This window comes from Salvelinus sp. IW2-2015, unplaced genomic scaffold (genome assembly GCF_002910315.2).
Source record: "Salvelinus sp. IW2-2015 unplaced genomic scaffold, ASM291031v2 Un_scaffold221, whole genome shotgun sequence".
Lineage (NCBI taxonomy): Eukaryota > Metazoa > Chordata > Actinopteri > Salmoniformes > Salmonidae > Salvelinus > Salvelinus sp. IW2-2015.
The window spans coordinates 72,875-94,675 of NW_019942527.1; the positions used below are offsets into that span (position 1 = coordinate 72,875).

At 42.1% G+C, this 21,801-nt stretch overlaps 1 protein-coding gene across 1 annotated transcript in view; it reads left to right on the forward strand.

The window, feature by feature from the left end:
- LOC112068198 (pleckstrin homology domain-containing family G member 3) overlaps positions 1-21,799 on the forward strand; it is a 63,941-nt gene extending 42,142 nt beyond the window's left edge. The window contains exons 7-20 of the mRNA XM_070438069.1: positions 62-212; positions 454-585; positions 1,394-1,576; positions 1,664-1,756; positions 1,842-1,928; positions 11,999-12,032; positions 12,286-12,393; positions 12,642-12,674; positions 13,550-13,560; positions 14,031-14,384; positions 16,198-16,293; positions 17,557-17,667; positions 18,514-20,008; positions 20,137-21,799. Of these exons, the coding sequence (XP_070294170.1) occupies positions 62-212; positions 454-585; positions 1,394-1,576; positions 1,664-1,756; positions 1,842-1,928; positions 11,999-12,032; positions 12,286-12,393; positions 12,642-12,674; positions 13,550-13,560; positions 14,031-14,384; positions 16,198-16,293; positions 17,557-17,667; positions 18,514-20,008; positions 20,137-20,945 (3,697 nt within the window). The 3' untranslated portion in view covers positions 20,946-21,799. The remainder of the gene's footprint in view (positions 1-61; positions 213-453; positions 586-1,393; positions 1,577-1,663; positions 1,757-1,841; positions 1,929-11,998; positions 12,033-12,285; positions 12,394-12,641; positions 12,675-13,549; positions 13,561-14,030; positions 14,385-16,197; positions 16,294-17,556; positions 17,668-18,513; positions 20,009-20,136) is intronic.
- Positions 21,800-21,801: the final 2 nt, after the last annotated feature.

A 21,801-nucleotide genomic window follows, 5' to 3' on the forward strand; every position in this document is an offset into this window, starting at 1 on the left:
TGTAACCTTAAATAACAATGGAAGTCATATGATACGATCCATTGACTTGTGTTCCCTCTAGCTCTGTGGGTACACTGACCGACTGCATGAGGAGTAAGACTCTGGCCATGTTCTTCAGGGATCGCCAGGCCTTCCTCAAGCGTTCTCTCCCCCTGGGGTCCTACCTGCTCAAACCTGTCCAGAGGATCCTCAAATACCACCTGCTTCTGCAGGTACACTGGTCCTCACTGCATACTACCTTTTCTATGGGTGGAGATGGTCTAAGTAAGCTGTATAGAATTGTACTTCTGCAATTGCAGGTTAATTGTGGGGTCCCTTGACAGGAGGCCAATTAATTATTTTTTTTACCTGGTAAGATGGCAATGGTAGAGCATTGTATAGCATACAACAACACATTCAACTTCTTTCCAGAGGTCTTGATTCCTCATGTTCTGGCTGTTTGCCCTCTAACAGGAGATCGCCAAGCACTTTGACCCTGAGGAGGAGGGCTATGAGGTGGTGCAGGAGGCCATTGACACCATGACCGGGGTGGCCTGGTACATCAATGACATGAAGAGGAAACACGAGCACGCTGTCAGGCTGCAGGTCAGTATGGCTACTCTCAGGGAGAGGTGAATGGAATTTGACCCACCCCTTTCCACCTTCCACTATTGTTACACCTGCATCATTATATAGTGTATCTAATTGGGCTAATTTTGTATGTGATTGTTTCTCAATAGGTTTTATATCAGTTAATGAAGTGTAGCTACTTCTGCTCTGCTCATAGTTTATCCTGTCTGTCTTGACAGAGGTTGTGTTGATGGGGAATCCTTTTAGTCACCCAGCAACTATTCCAGGTTGCTCTCCTGCTGCTCCCACAGTAACTCCCTGACTGAGTTTACTGTACTGTGTGGGGGCAGGCTATTAAAAAAAACAATGTTTAGTTGCACAGTCTTTGTTGTTCCAATAAAGCAGCCCATTAACTTCCATAATCAACCTTAATACGTTTGCTGAAGCCTAAATCTTTAGAAAAAAATTGGCCAAAGCAAATGTGTAAACCTGCTCCGTGTGGTATTGATCAGTAAGCCTCCGAGGTGGCTCAAAGCTCCATGTCTCCCCGACCTCTGTTTAGTTTGGTCAGGGATTTGGGGCCTCGTTGTGACTCAATAAATCTACCACAGGGCCACAGTGTCTGCTGGGTTTTCTATTTGTTTAAATTTATGCCTCATGGTGAGTTCACTGCCCATTGGTTCCTGGCCTACTTGTTGTTTTCTGTTGTCGCATTAAAAAAATACTGTTCTCTTCAGACTTTGCACCCCTTGTGCATGCTTTCATGTACAGTTTTGTCAGTGTTGTGTACCCAGACTATGTTTAGGAGACCTAGATACAATCAGGAGTGTGTGTGTGTGTGCAGGAGATCCAGTCTCTCCTGATCAACTGGAAGGGTCCTGACCTCACTACGTATGGAGAGCTGGTGCTGGAGGGAACCTTCCAGGTCCAACGTGCCAAGAACACCAGGATGCTGTTCCTCTTTGACAAGATGCTCCTCATCACCAAGAAGAGAGGAGAGCACTATGTCTACAAGACACACATATTGGTAATGAACAAAAAGTAGAGGAACTTAACCCAAATACCATGAGCTTGCTCTGTTAGGTTGGCGTAACGTTGCTCCCTGTGGTTTCAGTGCTCTACCCTGATGCTGCTTGACAGCGCCAAGGACCCCCTGCACTTCAGTGTGATCCACTTCAAGCATCCCAAGGAGCCTCACATTGTGCAGGTGAGTGTGGATCATAAGCCCATCCTCTCTTGTAATAAGAGTAGTTCTGTATGAGCTCAGTATAATTGACAAGTGTCTTTTTCAGGCCAAGACTGTAGAGGAGAAGTGCCTCTGGGCTCATCATATCAAGAAACTGATTCTAGAGAACCACCACACCATTGTCCCACAGAAGGTAAACCTATAGCGACAAGGGTTTCCTCTCCACTCCTGTCAAGTAGCCCACAGTCTTGCACCAGCCAACTCTAATCCCTCCTAAACAAATGCTCTGGCTTCCGGGTTAACATGTGAATGAAGGTTGTATGTGAGGGTGGGTTCTGTTCTTTTCAACAAAGTTAAAATATACATTTTCTAGTTCACTAACTTTTCTAAGGTCTAACGCAACTTCTTACTTGAAAATAGCTCATAAACTGCGTCCCAAAGACAAGAGAAATCCGAACGAAACTCACCCACAGTACCTATGGCGGAAGAGACTAGTATGACAAACTCTGCACCAGGCCTACCTACCGTCTTTGACAAACTTTGCTTCATGATTCTCAGAACTCAATGGGACAATAGACGCTGCTTTGGCCCCAATATCAGCTACTCTCGATAGCGTTGCAAAACCATAATGGCCATGGCCAACAGATTTTGTTCAACATCCATTATCCATCTGGCTACAAATATCTTTCAACTATGCAGTGATGTTTAACATACAATTTCAATCTATCAAATAGAATCTACAGATTGCAAATTTAAGATAAATACTTTTACTAAGATATTAGTATATCATTAATTGACTGACGCATTCTCGCCATATCTCCCAACAGTACTATTTCTAGGGTCAATTTTAGATCAATGTTCTGCATTTTCAGCCATTCCTGAATCTGAGACCAGAAACGGGCTACCTGAGGGCAATACCAAAATAAATGGTCTTAATTCTGTATCCTCACAACAAAATCTGCAGAGCTTTGATGATTGAATGCCCCAAATATTCAAAATTTTGTTGGTGGCAAGAATTCTATATAATAATTTTAGCTGAAAAGCACAGTCTTGAATCTTGCGTCGTTTATATATCAACTCATACACCCTGTACCATGGATTCGGTACATCAAAAAGCTCATCCCAACTATTTTGCAATCTGTATGGCACAGCTATCAACATCCCGGTCCTCATATGAAACTGGTACACTTTCCTATTTATGCTATTTTTATTCCTCTGCCAGTTTTGATCCTTTACATTGGGCAGACAGACCAGTTCCCTGCCACCTGCCTCCAGTTTTGGGGTAATGCTGCAATCAATTGGTTGTACTCTTGGAATGAGCAGACCTTCCCATACAATTCTGGACTAAATATAAAACTTGAGTCATTGGCATACATGGACACCTTTTTTGTTTTAAAGCCTTGGATTTCTAATACTCTGTTGTTATTTGATCTGATTTTAACTTCTTATGGATGGGGGGCAGTATTGAGTAGCTTGGATGAATAAGGTGCCCAGAGTAAACTGCCTACTACTCAGGCCCAGAAGCTAAGATGTGCATAGTATTAGTAGATTTGGATAGAAAACACTCTAAAGTTTCTGAAACTGTTTGAATGATGTCTGTGAGTATAACAGAACTCATATGGCGGGCAAAAACCTGAGACAAAATCCAACCAGGAAGTGGGAAATCTGAGGTTTGTAGGTTTTCAAGTCTTTGCCTATCCAAGATAGTGTAAAATTTGGTCCGATTGAACTTCCTAAGGCTTCCACTAGATGTCAACAGTCTTTAGAACCTTGTTTCAGGTTTCTACTGTGAAGGGGGAGCGAATAAGAGCTGTTTGACTAAGAGGTCTGGCACAATGCCAAGAGCTCAGTCATGCGCGTATGCCGTGAGAGCGAGCTCTGTTCCTTTTCATTTCTAAAGACAAAGGAATTGTCCGGTTGAAACATTATTGAAGATTTATGATATCATCCTAAAGATTGATTCTATACATCGTTTGACATGTTTCTACGAACTGTAATGGAACTTTTTGACTTTTCGTCTGGACTAAGTGTGCCTGCGCGTCGTGAATTTGGATTTTTGAACTAAACGTGTGAACAAAAAGGAGGTATTTGGACATAAATTATGGACTTTATCGAACAAAACAAACATTTATTGTGGAACTGGGATTCCTGGGAGTGCATTCCGATGAAGATCATCAAAGGTAAGTYAATATTTATAATGCTATTTCTGACTTCTGTTGACTCCTCAACATGGCGGGTATCTGGTATGGCTTGTTTTGGTGCCTGAGCGCTGTACTCGGATTATTGCATGGTGTGCTTTTTCCGTAAAGCTTTTTTGAAATCTGACACAGCGGTTGCATTGAGGAGAAGTATATCTTTAATTCCATGTATAACACTTGTATTTTCATCAACATTTATGATGAGTATTTCTGTAAATTGATGTGGCTCTCTGCAAAATCACCGGATGTTTTGGAAGCAAAACATTACTGAACATAACACGCCACTGTAAACTGAGATTTTTGGATATAAATATTAACTTTATTGAACAAAACATACATGTATTGTGTAACATGAAGTCCTATGAGTGTCATCTGATGAAGATCATCAAAGGTTAGTGATTCATTTTATCTCTTTCTGCTTTTTGTGACTCCTCTCTTTGGCTGGAAAAATGGCTGTTTTTCCGTGACTAGGTGCTGACCTAACATAATCGCATGGTATGCTTTCGTCGTAAAGCCTTTTTGAAGTCGGACACTGTGGTGGGATTAACAAGTTTATCTTTAAAATGGTGTATAATACTTGTATGTTTGAGGAATTTTAATTATGAGATTTCTGTTTGAATTTGGCGCCCTGCACTTTCACTGGCTGTTGTCAAATCGATCCTGTTAACGGGATTTCATCCATAAGAAGTTTTAATAGCTAGCATTTCGATGGCCTTAAGGAATAGATATGGTGACAGCAGACACCCTTGTTTTAACTCCTCTTGACAATTCAAAACTCTCTCGCGAAATATCCGCTATTTACTATTTTACACCTGGGGTTGTTATACATTACTTTTACCCATTTTATAAGAATCACTGAAATTGAACAAATCCAGGCATTTTTATAAATAAAATCCGGTCTTTATCAAAGGCCTTTTCAAATTTCGCTTTAAATACCAGGCCTGTCTTCTTAGATGTTTCATGATGTTCTATTATTTCTAGTAGTTGTCCTATATTATCTCCAATGTATCATCCATGTAAAAAAAAAAAAAAAACTGTCTGATCAGGATGAGATGCTATTGAGCCCACACTACTACACTGTCTGAGGCAAGGACTACATGCTTTCTGGTAAGTTTTGATTACAATCCTGGGTGGGGTGAATATATTTTATACATGATATACATGATTTTTTGTTAACTAGTAAATAGTAGCCTACAGCAAAGTGTGTTTAAATCATTTCTAACTTGTTAACAATTTCTGCTAGTTAGTTTTTGCTACCTACCATGTGGGTTTTGGCTTGCTTGAGCCTGCTAACTGAGTGTTAATTCACCTGCTTCCATACATGTTTCATTTTAAAACGTTTATCTTAGAAAGGAGTTGTTTATTTTAACTGGTCAACTATTTATATGTACATGGAATTGTATTATTTTTAACTCATTTTTTTCTAATCTTTACAGGAAAATGCCACGGGCACAATCTGACTGCAACTAATGTAGAAGGAAAAGCTGTGTACATTTGCAAATACTGTGCCAAATCATATGTGAAGAATGCAACAAAGATGCAGAATCATCTGGCTAAGTGCGTAAAGTTCCCTCAGCGCTCACAACAAGCAACCTCTGACAAAAGTCCCTCTACTTCTATTCGAGGTCAAAATGATGAATCGGACACATTATCGATAGCAGCAGCTCATGGTCCTCGAATCAGAAGTTGTTTTCTTTACTCAATGGCGGAACGTAGTCATAGAAATGCTGATGAATGTCTTGCACGAGCTGTGTATGCAACTGGTTAACCTCTGGTGCTCACAGGCAATGTGTATTGGAAGAGATTTCTGAATGTTCTTCGACCCAGCATACACCCTTCCAAACAGACATGCTTTATCTACTCATTTGCTGGATACAGAGTTCAACAGAGTTCAAGTGAAGGTCAAGCAAATCATAGAGAAAGAAGACTGTATTGCAATCATCTCTGATGGGTGGTCGAATGTTCGTGGGCAAGGAATAATTAACTACATCTCCACCCCTCAACCAGTATTCTACAAGAGCACAGACACAAGGGACAACAGACACACCGGTCTCTAAATTGCAGATGAGCTGAAGGCAGTCATCAATGACCTTGGACCACAGAAGGCATTTGCACTGGTGACAGACAATGCTGCGAACATGAAGGCTGCTTGGTCTAAAGTGGAGGAGTCCTACCCTCACATCACACCCATTGGCTGTGCTGCTCATGCATTGAATCTGCTCCTCATGGCACTGAAAACATAATGGCACTGAAAACAATGGATACACTCCACAAGAGAGCCAAGGAAATGGTTAGGTATGTGAAGGGTCATCAAGTTATAGCAGCAATCTACCTCACCAAGCAAAGTGAGAAGAATAAGAGCACCACGTTGAAGCTTCCCAGCAACACCTGTTGGTTTTGGTGTTGTCATCATGTTTGACAGTCTCCTGGAGGGGAAATAGTCTCTCCAAGAAATAGCCATATCAGTCTGTCGATATGGACAGCCCCATCAAGAGGATCCTCCTGGATGAGGTATTTTGGGAGAGAGTGGTAAGCAGCCTGAAACTCCTGAAACCTATAGCAGTAGCCATTGCACGGATTGAGGGAGACAATACCATCCTGTCTGATGTTCAGACTCTGCTTGTAGATGTAAGACAATAAATCCATACTGCCCTGCCTACTTCACTGTTGCTCCAAGCAGAGGAAACTGCAGTACTGAAATGCATAAAAAAGCATGAAGACTTCTGCCTGAAGCCCATACACGCCGCAGCGTACATGTTTGACCCCAAGAATGCTGGCAAGAGCATCCTGTCTGGTGCAGAGATCAACAAGGCCTATGGTGTCATCACTACCGTGTCTTGTGACCTTGGCCTGGATGAGGGCAAGGTTCTTGGCAATCTGGCGAAGTACACTTCCAAGCAAGGGCTTTGGGATGGAGCAATATGGCAGTCGTGCCAACATATCTCATCAGCCACCTGGCGGAAGGGACTTTGTGCATCTGAGGCTCTTTCCCCTGTTGCCTCCATCCTCCAAATCCCACCAACATCAGCCGCCTCAGCACAACTGGTCCTTGTTTGGGAACACACACACACCAATGCATGCAACAGGCTGACCTGTACAAGGGTTGATAAATTGGTGGCCATCTGGGCAAATTTTTGGCTTTTTGAGCCTGATAACGAGCCATCCTCAACAAGGTTGGAAAGTGACAGTGAAGATGAGGCCTCAGTCTGATGTTCAAGAGGTGGACATTGAGGAGGTCCAGGGAAGCCTGAGAGGAAGACAACCAAAGCTTTAGTTTCTAGACTATCATTTTTACAGATGTATGTTGCGATGGATCATTCAATATTCCCTTTTGTTCAGTGAAATCATCCCATGTGAAGAGTCAACTCCATTTAATTAAAGTTCAATTTGTAACTAAATTGATCATTTTAATTCTTTGAAGGATTTAATCATTTGCAATTGTCTACTTATAAGGTAAAAGGTTTATGTTTCTGTCTCCACATGATATGGTAAATATATCAATGCAAATTGGTATTAATATTAATTCCCATATTCCCGTTAATTCCCACGGAAAGTTTCCACCTCTGAATATTCCCCAAAATGTGCAACCCTAAAGGTATCCCAAACAATATTTGCTGAACCTATATTATTCTGGAAAAATTCAGTTATAAATTATTTTATCCTCCAGTAAACTTTGATTACATTTCCAATATCCCTGTCCACATGGAAATTCTGTAAGAGTTATGTGAAGGTCAATGATGATCCGATTGCATTCTCTCCTATTAAAACTTTTTTAACCTTTTGATGCAAGAGACAAAGTAGTCAAGATGACTAGCTTGATTAAGTCTCCTCCGTGTACACTACCATTCAAAAGTTTGGGGTCACTTAGAAATGTCCTTGTTTTCCATGAAAACATGCATGGAAATTATTGGCAAAATGAATATGAAATCTAGTCAAGATGTTGATAAGGTTATAAATAATGATTTATTTGAAATAATTGTCCTTCAAACTTTGCTTTCGTCAAAGAATCCTCCATTTGCAGCAATTACAGCCTTGCAGACCTTTGGCATTCTAGTTGTCAATTTGTTGAGGTAATCTGAAGAGATGGCTTTTTCTTTGCAACTCTGCCTAGGCCAGCATCCCGGAGTCGCCTCTTCACTGACATTTGAGACTGGTGTTTTGCGGGTACTATTTAATGAAGCTGCCAGTTGAGGACTTGAGGCGTCTGTTTATCAAACTAGACACTCTAATGTACTTGTCCTCTTGCTCAGTTGTGCACCGGGGCCTCCCACTCTTTCCATTCTGGTTAGAGACAGTTTGCGCTGTTCTGTGAAGGGAGTAGTACACAGCGTTGTACGAGGTCTTCAGTTTCTTGGCAATTTCTCGCATGGAGTAGCCTTCACTTCTCAGAACAAGAACAGACTGACAAGTTTCAGAAGAAAGTACTTTCTTTCGGGCCATTTTGAACGTGTAATCGAGCACACATGCTGATGCTCCAGATACTCAAGTAGTCTAAAGAAGGCCAGTTTCATTGCTTCTTTAATCATTACAACAGTTTTCAGCTGTGCTAACATAATTGCAAAAGCGTTTTCTGATGCGCAATTAACCTTTTTAAAATGATAAACTTGGATAGCTAACACAACGTGCCATTGGAACACAATAGTGATGGTTACTGATAATGGGCCTCGGTACGCCTATATAGATATTCCATAAAAAATCTGCCGTTTCCAGCTACAATAGTCATTTACAACATTAACGATGTCTACACTGTATTTCTGATCAATTTGATGTTATTTTAATGGACAAAAAATTTGCTTTTCTTTCAAAAACAAGGACATTTCTAAGTGACCCCAAACTATTGAACTGTAGTGTATATCTCACTAGGTCGAGGGTTTTTTAGTCTCCAAATATCAACTATTACTCTGCCACTCTTAATAAAGCATGAAGATCTCTAATGGAGATCAGCGCATATATATACAACCACATATATTTCAGACCTAGATCACCAATATGCTATAAACCCAGATCCTCAGCTATACAAAAAGCAATGATCTTCAGGCACAATTTGATCATTTGGCTACATCCAAAGCTGAAAAGCTGTTACAGTCCAAAGGTTCTTTCTATGAGTATGGTGACAAAGCCAGTCAACTATTAGCCCATCAGATAAAATGCAATGCAGCTTCTCGTTTCATTCCACATATTAAAGATGCCCATGGTACTTTGTTGTCGACCCCTTCCGATATCAACAAAACCTTTATCATTATATTCATCTCTTTACACATCTGAATCCCCAACTCACTGCCTCTAAAATGGACTCCTTCTTGGCAAACTGAAATGCCCCTACAATCAGCTCATCTGACGCAAAACATTGCAAGAATTACGAGAATAATTTTGGTAAATGCAGAGTAGCAAAGCTCCTGACGGCTACCCCAGAATTTTACAAAACATTATCTGATAAACTTGCTACTTTTTTGAAGGTGTTTAGTGATTCCATAGCAAATGGTTCCCTGCCACTTATACAAGCTTCTATATTGCTTATACTTTAATTTATTTTGTATTTACTTAACCTTTATTTTGAAAGAGAAGACATTGAGACGTAGGTCTCCTTTCCAAATGTGCTCTGTATAATACTATTTTTAAATAATTTGTGTACTTTTATAATCATGGTAAGCACAACAAACACCACAAATCAACCCGAAAAACAGTTGCATTCCTCCTCAAATAAGTCCCCAATCAATACGTTAAATTGCACAAACGGCACCAGAACATCAAGATAAAATGTATTTTGAATTTTGTTCCAGCAATACAGTGCATTACATTTAAAAGCAAATTTACCTAGCTCGGTGGAGACCCTAGAAACCTTAAGTTAACCAATCCTGTGACTGGGTTAGGCAACTTAGGTGTCTATACTTCAACAGAAGTTTATGAAGTAGGGCCTTGTAAACAAAGGAGTAATGTACATTTCTCTGATAAAAATGTTTGCAAAGTTGTGCATTTACGAATGATTTAAGAATGTTAGCTAGACAAGGAAGCCTTGAAATAAGGCGATAATTCATTATTAAAATCACTACGATTTTTTTTTTTTAAGGCAACAATGATGGGCACTGCACACTTAAGCAGACCAGAATCCAATTGCCGGCTTCAGTGGATTTCTTATCTATTGCTAGCATCACTTGTCTATTGCTAGAATAATTTCTCTGATCATTCAGCAAGTTTTCCCTATCAGCATCCAGCCCAATATCTTTGTAAATAGGCTTAGACGTTCTTCCAAATAGAGCCCGCTGATTTAAATGCATCAATTACGGCATTTTTTCCCCCCTGTAATGAGGCCAGTGTATGAAGGAATTTGTTGTGGCAGAGAGGAGGCAGTTTTCCAGAATTTAGCCAGGTTCCCATTACAATCTGAAAGAGCAGTTTTGTAATAATCAGATTTAGAATTTACACAATGATTCCTCAGTTGCTTAAAATCTTGTCTGACAGGCCTGAGCCTGTGTTTCTGACCTTGACCCAAGCATCATCCCTTTTTATGAATGACTTTTGATAATTATAGGCGTGTACTAGGCATTGAATCTACCTTTTTAACCCTTCATTTTTTTGAAGGGAGCATGATTATTCCCAATGGTATTGAAGACATCTGCAAAGAGGCGCAAAGCTAAATCGGGTTCAGGGATAGCTGAAATACAATCAAGGTCACTAGAATAATGATTGTGTGGACTCACTTTCCTCTTTGTAATGGCGCGAGGCTTATATTTTTTCTATTCTCACATAACTGGGCAATGATCACTAATCTCTTGGAAGAAGACGCCAGTAGGAACATATTTATCTGGCGTATTCGTTAAAATAAGATCAATCACAGTTGACTTTGAAGGATCTTCCCCAACCTGCCGGAGGCATTGCCATGAGACAAACTGCTTTAAAATGTTAAATCTAGCCAGAAGGGGTTCATCTCATACATTTTACTCGTATGTTATGTGCTTCGGCAACACCAGCCTTAACAGAACTATGGAGAAGTGGGAACATGAGATGAATATAGAACTTAAACTGGTGGGAAAGCGCTATTAAAAAGGGTAAACTCGTCTTCTTCCTGTGCTTGACTCGGACTCATCCAGTTCAAGGTGCTCCTTCGAGTTCATTATGAGCAAGTCCAGACTAGCAGACATATACCCTGATATATAGAGGACAAATGTGAATGCTGTGCTCAATCTTCTGCAAACCTAACACGCGTCCTGGTCTTTCTCCAAATGGATAAGCTTTCTGGACTTCCGTCTTCTGAAATCTTGTCACCGTATCTTAGGGAGATGGTTGACGTTGAATAGCTATGTTGCTATTTTTGGAGCTGTAGAAGACCCCCCCCTCGTATATTGTCTAAGCACTCCATATTATTGCATTCACAACTCTTCTGGCTCGTGGCAGGATTCTGCTGAATTGGAAATCCGCAGCCCCTTCTTCCCTAGCTGTATGGCTCTAAGATGATATATTTATTCTTAAATTAGAAAATATCATTCACCTTAAGAGGATAAACAGATAAATTGTACTCTCTTTGACAACCCTTTATTTCATTATTTGAAGATTTCTCTACCCTTCCTACTGAATGAACAATTACCACGCTTAAATATAAACAATTACATTTAGCTTTAACCTCTATGACTGGACTCCCATACAGTTTTAAGATGTTGACCTAGACTGCATCTATGGCGCTATATACTATTCCTTCTAATATGACTAGTAAGATTACCCAAATAAATGATTCTCATTCAATTATCTACTACTGTTATCTCTTATATATTCTCTTCTTATATATTATATACTTCTCTTATTATATATTTATATTATGACAAAAAAAAAAATATTAGTCTGTTAACACACTTCTGCATAAAATGTTTTTTGTGTGTATCTCCATTTAATCTCCTTTATGACATGCTGACGTTCGTTGTTTACATGTAGGCCTATGCACCTTATAGTAGGGGTGGGGGGGTGGAGCTGTTCTTTGTTTTAAAAAATAAAATAAACATATCAATGCTGCATTTGTAAATTTGAAGTCTAATAAAAATGACTCTACCGTTTTCTTTTGATTTCTGTCTTCCAGGTAAAAGAGGCCATCCTCGAAATGGATTCTCTCTGTGAGTATTCCAGATAAATATGGTTCATATGAATAAAAGGTAAAGGCACTAAACATAGCTGTGGCTGTTAACAAAGCAACAGAAAAGGCTGTCATTGAGTGCAAGCGGATCACTTCACTGGAAATATGGAACAATTATTAACTGTTGCGTCCCCATTTGAAGAGTAGAGCGATTTCTTTAATTCACTGACCTGGTTTTGAGTGAGTGAGCGGTAGTGACTGAGTGATGGTGTTGCTTGCTGTGCTTTGTGCAGACCCAGGGTCGGGGAAGTACCGCTACAGCCCAGAGAGGCTGAAGAAGGCTGGATCCTGCCGGGCTGAAGACTTTTCCGCAGAAGGGAGACCCGGACGCAGGACATCAGGTGAGTTAGTTCCCTCCCCCCTGCACATGGTAAAACAATGTTTTGTTTTACAACACCAAAGCCATCTCTTCAGGCTCGATTGGTTCCACTTACCCCACAGTTCTACAGTCTGAAACTATTCTTAACGAGGCTCCTTTTTTTGGTTGCGTCTCAGAAGCTCATTGCTTGTGATATCAGTCCATGAGAATACTGTATGTTTGCCACAAATATATTCACTATGCTTCAACTATGTCTTTTTTACATTTTAGAACCAGGGAAAGAGATCGTAAGGACAACCAAAGGTAAGGCAAAAGGGATGCCACTAATTTACTTATCATTGCGAACTTGTTAAAGAGGTCCCTGTTAGAGGCTATTCATTATCATGATGAGATTTGTACGTTAAATGAAGATTGAGACCAGATACTGAGTCTCAGTACTCACCCCATGCTGTCATTCTGCCGTAGATGGACCCCTGGACAGCCAGATCAAAAGGCCAGACCCCTACTCCTCTCTCAACCCCACACCCCCCTCTGTCCTAGATGTTAATTATGGGCCATATTACTGAAAGGCTTTGTCATTCAGGAGCTCTTTTCAATAGTCAAATTCAGTCCTGGCTTTAGATCTGTGGCTCGCGCTGCTCTCATGCATTCTAATTGACCCGCAATGAAAGGGCAGTGATGGGAGATAGAGGTGATTATGGTTATATGAAGAGCAGCAATAAGTTGGAAATAAATAAGTGTGGTTAGGTTATATTAAAAACTAATGGATTTTGGAGGAAATTGTCCGTGTGTCTTCCCCAGTCAGTCTGCCATGGCTGTGCAGTCAGCCTCGTTATCTCTGCTGATTTTTAAATAGAGAGCAACAAAGGGATAAACTAAGTACCTCTGTCTTGTCTCTCTGACGTCTTTACGCCCTCTCAAATCAAGTTAGCTACAAACCTAATGACGTAATTTTCTTGTTCTTCATCTTCCTCAGTCAGAGAGGACTGTCCTTGTGAATTGCCTCATTTCTAAGTCTCTGAAAGGAGCCATTTCTCATTCACAGTTTATCCAATTAACTTGCCAGTTTTCAGATATTATTAGTGTGTTTACAGTGATATAATTCTACTTTCTTGTTGTGGCAGCATTGTTGACATTCTCTTATTTTCTCCTCTTCATTATCTTCTCCTGACTTGCAGCCATTCTGAAGGTAAGCTTCCCAATGATGAAAGTACATTTTTCCCTGCCATGTTTTTTCTCCTCTGTGCAGAAAAGAGAAATCGGTTGACTCCGTTCAATGTGGTTCAGTGAGATGTTGTTCTCACAGGTTTGACACTGACTCTGAAAGGAAATGCAGAAAAAACCTTGCTGAGAGAAATTAACCCGAATAGAGGAATTGCTACTGAACCATATTGTGTTAATAATGGGCTGAACCATATTGTGTTAATAAAGGCAGAGGTTTCGGTCTCAGGGTTTTGTTGATTAGTGATGTGTCCACAATGTGGGGCGCACAGCATGCTAGCTTGGCATGATCACATTGTTGTACCTTCATATCTCACGCTGTGCTAAAGCAGTCACATTGATACCATTCTTTTCAACACCTTGCAATTACATTAAAAAGGAACATCTCTATGCTGGCCTTGCAATAACACCTCAACTCTCTGTGACTTCAAGCTACAGCACGCAGACAGTGAAGGTGCTCTTCTGGGGGACAGGCGTTCCCTGCAGCCAGCTGCTAGTGTCAGTATGCTGGGCTCCAGTCTAGGTGAGGCTGAGAGGCCTGGTGTGCTGGGAGCCCAGGAGGAGATAGCTGCTCCAGAGATACCCTCCTGTGGCCTGAGTCCTAGTGAGGACCCTAAGCCAGGGTCCTTACCCTGCCAGGGGGGCACTGAGCAGCAGGAGGAGGAGACTGAGGAGGAGAAGGGGGAGATGAACACAGATGATATTCTGATGGAGGATGACCAGGTAGCCGACTTTGCCATCTCCTGCTGGCACTATAGGGCCAGGGCTTTACTTTCCGCTCGGTTCACAACGGTGAGGCTCACAGCCACCAAGGGGTTTCCTATTTCCTCTGCAATTTCACTGGCTTGCCAATCAACCATCTCCCTCTCTGTTTACCTCAGCCTTGATGCAATTCACTAAAACCCAGCTACCATTTGCCGTACTCATGGAATGCTTCTGGTTTTCACACTCGCATAATAACTGCATGGACTAAACCTTCCAGGAATGGTAACAACAATCAGTATCATGGAAATCTGGTCACTGCAGATCAGATTTATAATTCATCATGTTTGTGACTTCATTGAATGTTGGGGAAAATGTGACTATTGAAAGGCCTGTTTGAATTTGAGGTTTTTAGAATGGAATGGTTAATAATGATGGTGGGAAAAATCAACAGTTACATCGTAATAGAATTTTGGATGATATTATATTGATACTTGACTCTGTATCGATTTAATTAAATTGTTGCTAGGTAGCCTTAGCTAGCGCTAGTCGGCTTTACCTGCACCAAAACTCTGGTATTTTTCATCCTATAGCTTGTTCTCCATCTCTTTTTTTAATAGTGAGCCAACATGTTATCAGCACGTTTATTTCCATGACTGATCAAAACAAATGTTCTCATGCTCTCTTGTCTCTCTGCAGCAGACATATAGTGAGCAATATGTTTGGAACATCATATCATAGTATTGAATCACAATACATATAGAATTGTGAGAATTGCAATAGGTATTGTATCGTGAGTATGTCATATCGTGATAATGTCATATCGTGATAATGTCGTATCGTGATAATGTCGTATCGTGATAATGTCGTATCGTGAAGTCTCTGGCAGTTCCCAGCCCTAATGGTTAACGCGCACACTACCATGCTTTTCTCTCGTGTGTTGCGGAGCATTACAGACCCCAAAAATTGTCAAAACCTTCAGCCACCCAAGTCATAGACTGTTCTCTCTGCTACCGCGTGGCAAGCTGTACTGGAGCGCCAAGTCTAGGTCCAAAAGGCTCCTTAAGAGCTTCTAACCCCAAGCCATAAGAGCCATGTTTTACCCTGCTGCTATTTGCTGTTAATTATCTATGCATAGTCACTTAACCCCTACATGTACATATTACCTCTGCACATTGACTCTGTACTGGTACCCCCTGTATATAGCTTAGTTATTTTATCGTGATACTTTTTTTACTTTAGTTTATTTAGTAAATCAAATGTTATTTGTCACATGCGCCAAATACAACAGTTGTAGTAGACCTTACCGTGAAATGCTTACTTACAAGCCCTTAACTATTTCTTGAACTGCATTGTTGGTTAAAATATTTACTAAATGAAATAAAAAGTAACACAGTAAAATATTATTTTCTTAACTGCATTTTTAAATATTATTTAAATTTTTTATTTCACCTTTATTTTACCAGGTACGCCAGTTGAGAACAAGTTTTCATTTACAACTGCAACCTGGCCAAGAAAGTAAAGCAGTGCGACAAAAACAACACAGTTACACATGGGATAAACAAACGTACAGTCAATAACACAATATAAAAATCAGTATACAGTGTATGCAAATGGGGTAAAGAGGTAAGGCAATAAATAGGCCATAGTGGTGAATTAATTACAATTTAGAAATTAACACTGGAGTGATATATGTGCAGATGAGGATATGCAAGTAGAAATACTGGTGTGCAAAAGACCAGAAAAGAAAATATGGGGATGCGGTAGGTAGATGGTAGGATGGGCTATTTACAGATGGGCTGTGTACAGCTGCAGTGATCGGTAAGCTGCTCTGACAGCTGATGCTTGAAGTTAGTGAGGGAGATATGTCTCCAACTTCAGTGATTTTTGCAATTCGTTCCAGTCAATGGCAGCAGAGAAGTGGAAGGAAAGGCGGCCAAAGGAGGTGTTGGCTTTGGAGATGACCAGTGAGAGATACCTGCTGGAGCGCGTGCTACAGGTGGGTGCTGCTATGGTGACCAGTGAGCTGAGATGAGGTGGGGCTTTACCTAGCGAAGACTTATAGATGACCTGGAGCCAGTGGGTTTGGTGACGAATATGTAGTGAGGACCAGCCATCGAGAGCATACAGGTTGCAGTGGTGGGTAGTATATGGGGCTTTGGTGACAAAACAGATGGCACTGTGATAGACGGCATCCAATTTGCTGAGTAGAGTGTTGGAGGCTATTTTGTAAATGACATCGCCGAAGTCAAGGATCGGCAGGATAGTCAGTTTTACGAGGGTATGTTTGGCAGCATGAGTGAAGGAGGCTTTATTGCAAAATAGGAAGCCGGTTCTAGATTTAATTTTGGATTAGAGATGCTTAATATGAGTCTGGAAGGAGAGTATACAGTCTAGCCAGACACCTGGGTATTTATAGTTGTCCACATATTCTTAGTCCGAACTGTCCAGAGTAGTGATGCTAGTCGGGCAGGCGGGTGCGGGCAGCGATCAATTTGAAGAGCATGCATTTAGTTTTACTAGAATTTAAGAGCAGTTGGAGGCCAAGGAAGGAGAGTTGTATGGCGTTGAAGCTCATTTGGAGGTTTGTTAACACAGTGTCCAAAAAAAGGCCAGATGTATACAGAATGGTGTTTGCGTAGAGGTGGATCAGAGAATCGCCCGCAGCAAGAGCGGCATCATTGATCTATACATACATCATTGATATACATTGTTGGTTAAGGGCTTGTAAGGAAGCATTAAAAGGTAAGGTCTACATTTGTTGTATTCAGCGCATGGGACACAATTTGCTTTGAAAATCAACATTGTAGAGAAAACAAGTTAGCAATTAGCCTTGTGCGTATTTGATGGGTGCATTTGCATTGAGTCAATGGATCCACAGAGCTGATGTATGACTTCAAAGGTGAATTTGGCTGTCAAATCAGGGAGTCAGGATAATATGTGCTTTGGTCTTCACATTAGTTAGGTTTCCCTTTTGATTTTTCCAAAACTAAAGAGGAGCTTTATTAGGGTTAATTGCTACAATGGCATTAAAATGGCTTGAATGTTGAACATCCTGTAATATGAATGGCAGCTGTCTATATAATGTATTGTCACACAGGTGCGTTACAACTAAATGCAAATCAGTGCTGCCCAGCTTGTGTCTGGAACCAGATGATAGAAAAGTCTTGTGATTCTTCACTGTATGGATTTGGCCATCTAAGACCCCGTGTTCACCCTAAGCATGCTGCAGTTCCTTTCATGTTGTGTTCTGCTACCCCAGGATGAAGAACACTATGAGGTTGTAGTTAAGAAGGCACCAATGGGGGAGAGGAAGGACACATCAGCCCAGGAGATCAGCGAGTTTGCTACAGAGGAGACCTTCACTGACCAGGTATGAAGAGTTTGGACTGGCTGGGTCAAAGTTGAACCAAATCTGTCACATGAGACTAGGCTTCAAGAGATTCTGAACGGATGAATGTTTTCTTTTGTTGTACTGTATCTCAAATATAGGGGATACTAACAGAAAAGTCTTTTGAGGGGATGGGAATTTGGGAAGACTGGTAGGTGGCCCAAAATGGTTCGGTTCTGATCTAATACAACTAGGGGGTTGTGTATTTATACCCTGTAAATGAGAATGTTCCCTCCATGTTGTTGCCCCCTGTCATCTCTCATGGTCAGAGGGAACATTTTGATAGATCCTGGGTGCTCTTGTCTGCTTCCAAGCCGAGTGTAACAAGTTGTTTTGATCCCTCCCTTATTTCCTACCCGACGCTCCCACTGCATTCCTTAACACACACACATTCTGCCACAGCCAGACTGCAGCTGGAAATTAGTCTGTTATAACTTCACACTGCGTTCAAATCTGTGAAATTAAAACTGTTAAACGTTTTTTAAAGTGCTACATTTTTCAGCAGGGGCGTGTGAAATGGCCGGTGGCAATTGTGATGAATTAGCTATAAAGATACAAATGGAATCAAAATGCTCTGAACGTTTTATTACACATTCTACTGTGACTCTGTCATGTAGTCAGAATATTCGACGCCATGCACTACCAGACGTGGATCAGAGATCATGGCTGCTGTAGCAGATTTAACCTGATCATTTGACTTTGACTTTGGCTCATTGATCCAATGTCAGATAATGACTGGTGATTTATAACTACCTGTTGACTTATCATATCCATATTGCTTTATTCCATCCTGATGTTAATATTCACTCTTCCTTCCTCCCTATCCAGGTGTATGTGGAGGAGGTGCCTCCTCAAAGCAGTGCTTCTAAGGTATTAGTGATGGAACAGAGTGAGGCGAACCCACCCCTATGCACAGGTCCTGATGCTTCGCCGACCCTGCCTCCCAGACAGCTTGAGACGTCTCAGACACTGGAGCCTGAGAGGGGTATCGGGGGAGGAGTAGAGGAAGAGGGAAGGTACAGAGCGGGAGGGGAGGAAGAGGAGAGTGACTGCTCTGTCCAACAGGATGAGATGAACTCATCAGTGACAAATGGAGAATGTTCAGAGTTTGGTGCGGCGGTGGGAACTGAGACCAGCCGCATCCTGCCTGCCTCTGTGTTGTACCAGGGCAGTATAATCACTGAGCATTTTGTCGGCAGCCTGGTGGTCTCAGAGGACCTGTGTTCCCTGGGCTACCCCTCACCTCAGTTGGGCAGCAAGAGCAGCAGCACACCCTGTCTGAACACCGAGCTCGAGGAGAAGGTCCAGACCCTGGTTAACTCCACCCCAGAGCACCCACTGCTCCTGAAAGGCAACACCTATACGCCTGCCCCTAGACCAGATGACCTCATGGAGGTGGAGCGCAGATCCACTCTCTCCAAGCAGGACCGGATACTCATCCACAAAATCAGGAGGTACTATGAGCATGCAGAGCACCAGGATGCCAGCTTCAGCATCAAGCGCAGGGAGAGCCTGTCCTATATTCCTGCAGGCCTGGTCAGACACCTGAGCCGGCAGCTCAACAGCAAACCCCAGGACCAAGCGGTTCCAGGGCACAGCAAGGTCTCCCCGAACAACCGGCCCACATCCTGGTCAGTGTTCGACCTTCCTGGCTTAGAAAAAGAGCAGAGGACTAATAATACCCCTGTGCTGGAGCCACAAAAAGCTGCAGACATCAAGCCCAGGTCCCAGAGTGTCAATGATGTTCCTGTTGGAGACGAGGATGAGTTCTTCAGACCATCCTTGGACATGGTCCAAGTGTGGCAAGACATGGAGATGGAGGAGGTTTATGGGAGCCTTGGGAAACCCAAGGGTATCCAGGGTACAGAGGACATTGTCCATCCCAGATCACATCTATCCCGGAAGGGGGGAACCAGCAGCGAGAGCCCTGAAGCTGAGTATATCGAGCCCCTGAGGATCCTGGAGGAGTCAGACATGGATGCTGTCTCAGAGGAATCCCCATCACCCATCACAACCTCCCCAGACCCCTTCTCAGGGCAGGAGTCCTGCCAGAATAAGACTCCCAAGTCCTGGGAGAGAGACACAGTCAGTAGAGCTCCCCTCCCCAGGATCATCAGCCTGCGTTCAGGGGCGGAAGAGGACCTGATTCTGCAGGATATGGAGAAGATGAAGAACAAGGTTTTCCAACTGGCCCGCCAGTACAGCCAGCGCATCAAGAACAGCAGGCCCGTGGTGAGGCAGAGAAACATGGAGGCTGAGAACCACCTTGCCCTTAAGAACCTACCAGCTGTCTATGAGGAGAAGGTCCAAAGGAGAGACTGGGGTAAGCTGTCAGGGATCTGTTTTAATGTTTTGCTGATCCATTATGATTTGATATGATACTCTAATCTGCAAAGCTAAAATGATCAAGCTGCTGTCCTTTATCTCTGACCTGTCTTTCTGTGTATGCAGGTAGGCCTAACCTGACACTGTCACTCAAATCCAATGAGCAGGTGGTCGTGCATGAGCGGAGGACCCCAAGCCCAGTCCCAAGTCTCAACTCTGGGGCTAGCTCACGGGTCACGTCCCCCTGTCCCAACAGTCCTCACAGCCCAGTGCAGACACAGAGTTTCCACTGGCCAGATGTCCAGGAGCTGCGCTCCAAATACACTAACCACAGGCTGGACCCTGGTTCCTCCCACCCATCACCTGTCAGCCATAGCTGCTCCGTCCCAGAGAGGATGCAGAGTTGCACTGAGGGCTTCAGTACCTCATGGAGCCCCAATGGCTACTCATCCAGCTGCAACTGCTCCACAAACACTAACAGTGGACTAACAGACTCACTTGAGACTATGCCATCCATGGACCACCAGGGTGGGAGTTCTGTGGGAGAGGCTCAGCCCCAGCCACCACTTTGCAGGTGGCACTCTTTTGATCACTTGCTAGGAACACTGCCTCTACAGGAGCTGCAGAACCTTCAGGAGACAATGAGGAGCTGTTACATAGCTGGTCAGGCTACCCTGCCCAACGAGCACAAGGTTATTATAGTGGAGCGGGTTGCTGGCGATGGGCCAGAGGAGACTGGAGGGAAGGCGAGAGTGGAGGAACAAGGAGCTAAAGGAAAGACCAAACTTAAAATCTCGAAAAGCCTCGACTACCAGTACTGTGCCAAGAGGTCTGCACTGACTTCAGGCAAAAAGATTGAGAGTAGTCTGGTAAAAAACCTACGAGCAAAATTCCAGTACTTGGGATCAAACACTGTAAATGCCCTGCCTATTTGATTGCTTTCTGTAAATAATGAAATAAGCCTTTTCTTACCTATATATGCAATTGACGTTGAGAAATATGACTATAAATACTGTCTATTAGGCAGTAACTACTGCTACTGTGTTAGGAGTACCATTTTCATGTTCATTTTCTACTTTTTGTCTGTATTATCACCTTATCTCACATCACTCTTTTCTCACTTCTGGTGTTGCCTACTAGGGATATTGAACAATCAAGAGCACCCCATGGGAAAATGTTGTGACTTTGTAAAATGTATAAATAGTTGTACATGTGTCTTGTTCTTACACCATCATGAAATGTGTTTACATAAGGAGAATGACTATGTATATAAGGAAAATGGTTTTGAGAAAAAAAACGTCAGCATATTGAAGTAGATCTGTCCAGATTACAATTTTTTTTACCCCCCTGTGTAACAATGCAATGGTCATCCTCTATTTGTGAATCAATTGTGAGGGTCATAAGCAAGGAAATAGTGAAAAGAGATATGCGACTTAATATGTCAATTTGGAAGGTTGGGCCACCATTTTTAAGTTATTTATTGCAGATTTACAGCCATTAGGATTCACTCAACCCTATTTGACCTTTGGTCAAAGTGTTTTTCCTTCAGTTGTTTAAAAATGGGAGATGTATGGTCTGTGCTGTCTACTATTCAGCCAGATGCGCCACATTTAGCTACTATTCAATACTATGATTGTTTCCATACATCACTGGAGTTGTTTTCTGATCTAGTTCCTTGTTATTTATAAAATGATCCTCGTCTTCCTAGACCATTCCAGAAACGGCACAGAATAATTTCATACTTGAAATGGCATATATGCTCAATAAAATCTGAGCTATTGAAATTACAGT